Here is a 7,482-nt window from a genome sequence, read left to right on the forward strand (position 1 = left end):
TTATTGACAGACAGAACAACAATACAATATCATTGGTGTCAACTGTCAATCATAGCACTTTTGTTTATTAACCACTGGGCTCAACAAGGAAGTAGTATCAAAGTAAAACTGTAGCTTCATGTTGGAAACAGTGAAGCAGGTAAAGTAAGTCTGTTTTTGGTTAATATTCTGCCTCATATTTTTTTCTAAATTTTAATAATTAAATAATTTTAAATCCATAGCACTTAGTTTGACCTATCATTATAAATTCGAATTAGAAAAATATTTAGTTTCCATGATGAAAGTTGTAGGTCTACTTTCTAATAAAAGGAGCTAAAGCAAAAAAAAAGTGCACTACAATATCTAGCTTATTTAAGTTATACTGTACTTTGACTACAATATAGAGTTTTTTTTTTATAATTTAAGAAGATTAGATCATTTTGAACAGGTAATGGCAGAAAAATGTACAAATATCCAACTAATTTGTTTAATAATTAAAATTACAAACAAATAATTATACAGTAGTTGTAGGATGACATTCCTAATCAAATCCTGTAATTAACCACAGGCTACAAGCTATGTACCTAAATATAACCATACACAATAATATGGAAAATACAAGTTACAATTTTGTTATGTTTATATTAATGCTAAGTGCATTTTCAATTATGTCATTGTATGCATTTTCATAATAACCTTTTCAGTACCTGTGTAGACTTTCTAAAGTTTAAAAACTGTCCTAGTTACTGTGCTGAGTATTAAAACGCTTATTTCAATTGACAAAATCAGCGACCACAAACTGTTGTAAACTGTGTGTATGCAGCATATTTAGTATGTAGCGTACTATTAAAATAATACTGTAAAAGAACATAGAAGTAAGGAAAAATTGACTACCAGCTAGTACATCTCTGAGAAATTGACTTTATTGTTATTTATTTTACAAATGACAAATAAATATTATAGAGTTGTAGGGTGAAGGTTCTCCTCTAATTAACTACAGGGTACAAGCCATATGTATACAGTGGCAGCGCCAGCAGGGGGGCTGCTGTATGCAGCATAATTAACATATACGGTACCATATAAAATAATAGTAAAACTATATAGAAATATGAAAGAATTAAAAACTACCAGGAAGTTCATCTTGTAAAAATGACTACAACTATGATAGCATGAACTCAATGCCTTACCAACAATATAGAGTTTTATAAATGGAGCTAAGAAAATATGAAGCTACAGGATTAATTTGAACCTGTGACCTTTGGAAAACTGCAGTGTTCTCTGTCTCAACCAACTGAACTAAACCATTTGTAAAACTGCATCTTTCAGCATGGAGGCAGACCGCAACTTTCGACTTGCATCACCCTTAAATTAATGAAATTGTGGAATAATAATTCTTTGGCCATCTAACCAACAGAATAAGTAAATTATTGATAAATGTGTCAAAAATCTTCAGAAAAATGTATTTCTTTGGATTAACATGAATATCTGTTTTTTATTGTATAGTTTATTTCTTTATTAACACTTTTGTAAACTTTCATGACTGAATTTAAATATACCCAACTACAACCTATGCTTGTTATTCTGCGATACACAGCTTCCCTATTAAAATGATGTTAAATGATTTCTATAATTTTTCAGTTTTATATTTTCAGAGCTTTATTCTTGATTTACAATTCACTACGACATGATTAATTATGTTGAATAATTATATAAGAGAAAAATGAGCTAATACTTTAATTCTTCATCAACACTAAAAAGAAATAACTTATTTAAATTTTCATGAAAGTGCCCCCAACTGCAATTTGTTTTTAGAAACCTTTTAATATATAACATACACAACACCTCTAGTGAGAAAAAATTTTAAAATTTACTCATAAACCCATATTTTTAATACTGGTATATGTTTTGCTATTAGATCATCATGATCTGAAACACATACATACATATTCATATGAATGCACTTGCAAACATTTTAACATTAGAAGGCAAGTTTTGAAGCTTGCAGGTCTATGCTCTGAATTTACTGTCAACTATGGCAAGATCACCTTGCATTCACATTGACTGACATTGTAGTACGTGTCTGCAATGCCATAGCCAGGATTTTTAAACAGTGCAGGACAATATCGGGGTGGACCCACTTTACGCACAAATCTGAATAATGTGGACCCATTTTACACAAAAAATATGTCTGGACCCATTTTCTAAAAGGTTAACCCATTTTAGGCAAAATATCAGAAATCTCCATTATTCACAAATGGACTCATTTTATGCATAAAACTCAATAATTTGGACCCATTTAAAAGTGTGGACACATTCTTTGTGGACTCATTAGAAAATTTGTGGACTGTTCCAACTGTCCCAATAGCTGGCTACGACATTGCGTGTCTGCATCCCACCACACTGGCAGAGATTTGGGTCTGAGAGGCTGATGCGGTGCATAAATGCCTAACACATAACACACATTATAATCAAAACAAATATTAACATTCACACAAAACAGAGCAAACACTAATAACAGGGAGCATAATACAATACAATATTATAAAATCAGAACATCATAAAATACACATTAATGTTTTATTTTTAATTATATCTGAATGCACACTGATAATTGCAATAAGGATGTTGAATTTCAATTACATGGTTTTATTTTATTTTACTCAAACAGATTACCATGCCATTTATAAGCGAACCATGGATTAAAATAACAGATAATTCACTGCAAGGAGTAAGAAAAAACAGACATAGTAGAAGAGAAGACAATACAACTTTTTACATTATCCATGATTTGTTTGCTTCACAAAAACGGTAAATATGAGGTATAATATCCACCTGTGGAGTATGGTTTTCTTGTTGTACATACTGTACGTGCCTACTTGTGTGGTGAGTGAAATGATCATTGAAGCTGTACCTGGACAGAATGTATCTCTGCCATGTATGTTTGACCAGATGAATGGCCAACACACTGTTAGGTGGTGGAGTGACAATAGTTACATCAGTTCTGAAAAAAATATTATTGATTCACTTGGCCTTACAAAAGCATTTTATGCTTTACCTGGTGTAAGTGCAGACTATAGTTTGTACATTGTAATACCTGATAACATCGATGTTTGGCCATATCTTGCAGACAAATATGAATGCAGGTTAGTGTCAAACACTGATGGTGAGGATGTCCAGAAATTAAGAATTTATGACCTGCAAATCTACCAGCCAGAATGTACAATCATCAATATTAATGGTAGCACATCAGTTGCTTCATGTTCCTATCGAAATATTCCACAGTTCCAAGTAGAATTTCTTGTTGATGGCAGTAGTGTTCACAGAATGGGAGATTGCACATCTGACGTCTGTCCACTGAATTACACATTCAACCCAAGAGAAGTCAATCCACAAAATATTGAATGTAGTGTTGAAATCCCAAATAGAAAACTTTGGAGAATAAAATGTTCTATAACGCAGACACATAGTACAATACTACCACAAAAAACTGAGGTATCGTCACAATCAACTTCCCCTACTAAATACACTGATGTAGATAATTCACAAGGCACCATGGTCCAAACAAGCCCAGAAGGCACTGTTTTATCTTCAACAATAACAACAGCAGCAAAAGAAGAAAATGCAACACCATTAATAGTCATAGTCTCAGTAGCAGCTTTAATAACACTATTTCTAATCATTATTATTTTATTTTTTGTAAGAAGGAACTTCAAATTAAAACAAAACTCTGCAATGAAATCACCACCAACAGATAAAAATGTATACTTTGAGAATGACCAACAAGAAGATACAGACAAAATTAGAATGATGGAAGGAGCAGCACAAAGTGATGACATCAATTTTAAGCAATCTTCTGAGGACAGTGTCATGAAAGAAAATGACATCTACCAATCAGCAGACACCAATTCTTATGAACTAACACCCGCTGTTAATGAAGTTAGTGTTGCCAAGCAAGGTGAAGCTTATTATCTTGACCGAACAAACAAGGCTGATGAAGAAATTGATGATTTCGTTGATGGTATAAATATGAATAAGAAAAATGACGGGCCTACTACATCGCAGACACACAACAAGGTCAAAACACCGGATGATTTGGGGTACATTGAAAATGAGAATGAGGCTTACCAATCACTTAATGGTGAGTTCAATGTACAGTAGGAACAGGGAATTATGCTGGCAAAATCCAAGGGATTGTGGAAAAACATCAGTCTTTGAGCAAGGAATCCCATAGTTTTTGACTGTTCATTTTTTAAAGTGTGAGAAAAAAACTTTAGACACGTTTGGAGAATAAAAATATAAGCTGAACCAAACAAAATATGTATCCTTATTTTAAATGACTAATTATGAAACCAACAATTTTGATATGAATTGCAATTTAATATTGCCAATAAAGAATTGGATACTTTAATTGGGAAGGGGTCACTACAAAACATTTGAGATACTCTGCATGAACATGGGTTTATATAGAATACACAGAATACACAGTTTTAATTATAATCGTTATAGTACTTTTCAGTATTTAAAACTGTTATTTTATAATATGAAATTACTGTATACTATATCAGGGGTCTCAAGTTTGTAGAAGTATTCCGGGAGATCTGCAGTAGCAGATCTAGGAATTCGAAATAGAGGGGGCCAGTGAAGGGACTTTCACAGATGGAGATTCTACCTTCCTAAATTTATGATTTTGGCACCTCTAGATGGCCACAAATAGCACCCTCAGACTTACATTTGAATATAGTATTATTTTTTTCACCATTTAAAAAAAATAATTTTTAACAATTGAGCCCCCGATCCACCCCTTTTGAATCTGCCACTGATTTGGTTAATGAGTTTTCTTAAATTTTAATTTTTATCTTGCTGCCCATAATGGTACCATCGACACTGATTCCTGGGATATTCCTGTGAATGGCGGAGAGACTTGGAACCCCTGCTATATAATGAAATACTCTACAGTTGAAGCCATAGTTGTCTATGCCTATCATTTAAGTGAATAAATTTGTACTGAAAATATTGCTTGTGTTAATACACAGTAGTTATAATTAGTTTGGATATTTTAATTGGTTGGAGGTCTCACTACAGATAAACATGGTGAGATATACTACTGTTACTACAGCAAGAGCAATACAAAGTACAGAGTTTCAATTAGAATCTTTATGATACATTAGTATTCAAAACTGTAATTTTATATGAAATTAATGTATATAATGAAATACTGTACAGTTGTAGACATACAGTAGTTGTTTGTGCCTATCATATACGTAAATAATTTGTAATGAAAATATTGCTAATATACAGTAGTCATATTAATTTTGTACCTCAAAAATGTACCATTACTATTTGACTATGGACACATTATTTGTTACGTTTTACTGCCCAAACGCCTGCACATATCTGGAAGAATTATAATGGTGTCTTACCATTAAGGGCATATTTGAGTTCCTATTATGTAAGTTAAAATATCGTAAAATAACAATTTTACACTTAACACGAATCTACGAAAATTCTGAAAGAGACTTGTCGCACTACAAAAGCACATGCAAGAATTCATTATTCAAATTACATTAGTACAGTACAGTGGAAGGTAGTACAATTAATTTGCCTAATGTGCAACTAAAAATATAAACAATTACTTTTAAATATCTGTCCTGCATATTTTCAAACTTGCTCAAAATGGCGTGTAACGTGCTCTAATTTAGTCAAAAAGTGATTGAGCATTTTGAAATTTTGACGCACGTTTTATGAAGTACACGCGTAAAATTAGGGTACAGTACATTCAACATTGACCTGAAGTTAATGCTCACTTAATACGATTTCAAAATAGCAAATGGTTGGGCTAATATGATCGATAATGTAAAAACGCAAAATTGCGCGTAGCTGACGTCACGCATGACTGGTCACCTTGAAAACCTTACCATGTCTATTCCAGGCGAAGCCAAAATGATTGAGGAAGCGATCTTGTGCGTATCTCGTAGCATTCTTGAGATATCGTGCGAACAACAAAGGGGAGAAAGAAAGAAGAATAAAAAAAAGAAGATGAAGATGATGATGATGATGATGACCCTGACAATAACAAGAGGTGATCCGCATTAGTTGCGGATCACCAAAAAGAAGAGACAGTACAATAACAAGAGGTGATCCACTCGAGAGCGGATCACCAATTATTTGCTTAGTCTGTCTTACATACCAGATTTCAATAAATTATTATATTTTGTGAATTGTAGAAACTTTTGTACCATGATTGTTTTTTTTACACCTTTTAAATTATACCACATATTTGTACTTCCTTGGTAGGATGTTCAACAAATGTTACTCGTATGCGCAACAAGTACATATAATTCAAACAAGACAAAATGTCACATAGAAGGCATGCTAGGAAAAATTGAGCAAGCGTCACCTGGATGAATGGATTTATTCGGTGTGATACACACCAAGGATAACCCACGAGAGTCTAAAGAAGACTTCTTTCCAGTGGGGTCCTTCTGGCGGTGAATTGGGCAGAACACCGGGAGACAATCCCCTACTCTTTTCCGAAGAGTGCACTACATTCTTAAACCAATGGCTTAAACGACTCATCTGAAAGACGGTGTGCTATCGTAACTTGCATTTCAGCCCCCAGCTGAAACACTTATAATTTTTATTTTGCTGCCCATAGTGATACCATCGACACTGATTCCTGGGATATTCCTGTGAGTGACGGGAGACTTGGAACCCCTGCTATATAATGAAATACTGTACAGTTGAAGCCATAGTTGTCTATACCTATCAGTGAATAAATTTGTACTGAAAATATTGTTTGTGTTAAGCCAACTAACATGCGGTTTAAAAAAAACATGACAATGTTAAATTTTTTGTGCCATTACGGTACACGCACACATCGTGACATGCACGTGCGTTGTAATGTGAATATCCTCAATATCATTTTTCAGATAATTTAAAGCACGTTTCAGGTCATTTTCAGTATTCCAAAACTTTCCATAATTTACGTGCCGTACGCTCATTTCCACACCCACAGCACGTACTGAAGCTGGAAATTACGTTTCGGTTACATGTTTTGGGTTTGTGACACTGTATTAATATCATTACCATGGGCACGGACGTTAAGACGTATGTGTACACATTCGTATGTCATTAAAATGCTGAAAATTACTCATTTTAAAAACTAAATAGGGCATGTTTTAGCATATAATAATTTTCAATTGAGGGTCAAAGTACGGCGGATCACCAAACTCGTCCTCAGTGACGAGTTTAAATCTAGTTTTAATTAAATATTACTTCATTGGAAACAAGTTTAAGTACAAATACATTGCCTGCTATGTTGTGTGTGTGTGCACCACATAAATCGGTGTGTATGCTCATACTGTAGCGAGCATCTTACCTTGCACTATATGATTTTGCACAATGTTACTGCCTGTCAACTAATAACACAGTCTTTTAACAAGGTTACAATTTAATCATGTGAAAATGACGGTGAATTCAACAGCCTATAGTATTATCTAGCAC

General features: G+C 33.5%; 1 protein-coding gene across 1 annotated transcript; it reads left to right on the top strand.

Annotated features, from left to right (window-relative positions):
* Positions 1–2,650: 2,650 nt before the first annotated feature.
* Positions 2,651–7,025, top strand: LOC117112777. Its single transcript, XM_033255944.1, has 3 exons — positions 2,651–2,787; positions 3,107–4,117; positions 6,635–7,025. The coding sequence occupies exons 1-3, from the start codon at positions 2,763–2,765 to the stop codon at positions 6,670–6,672; spliced, it is 1,074 nt and encodes a 357-aa protein (XP_033111835.1). The 5' UTR covers positions 2,651–2,762; the 3' UTR covers positions 6,673–7,025.
* The last annotated feature ends 457 nt before the right edge of the window (positions 7,026–7,482 follow it).

This window comes from Anneissia japonica, unplaced genomic scaffold (assembly GCF_011630105.1).
Source record: "Anneissia japonica isolate Jap-2015-1 unplaced genomic scaffold, ASM1163010v1 scaffold172582_len1462937_cov174, whole genome shotgun sequence".
Taxonomy (NCBI): domain Eukaryota; kingdom Metazoa; phylum Echinodermata; class Crinoidea; order Comatulida; family Comatulidae; genus Anneissia; species Anneissia japonica.

Bases quoted from the DNA above. Each gene is read 5' to 3' on its own strand.
- LOC117112777 (XM_033255944.1), top strand. From the start codon at position 2,763: ATGATTTGTTTGCTTCACAAAAACG. The intron at 2,788-3,106 runs GTAAATATGAGG...CATATCTTGCAG, and splicing joins TTGTTTGCTTCACAAAAACG to ACAAATATGAATGCAGGTTA. The intron at 4,118-6,634 runs GTGAGTTCAATG...TGCTGCCCATAG, and splicing joins GGCTTACCAATCACTTAATG to TGATACCATCGACACTGATT.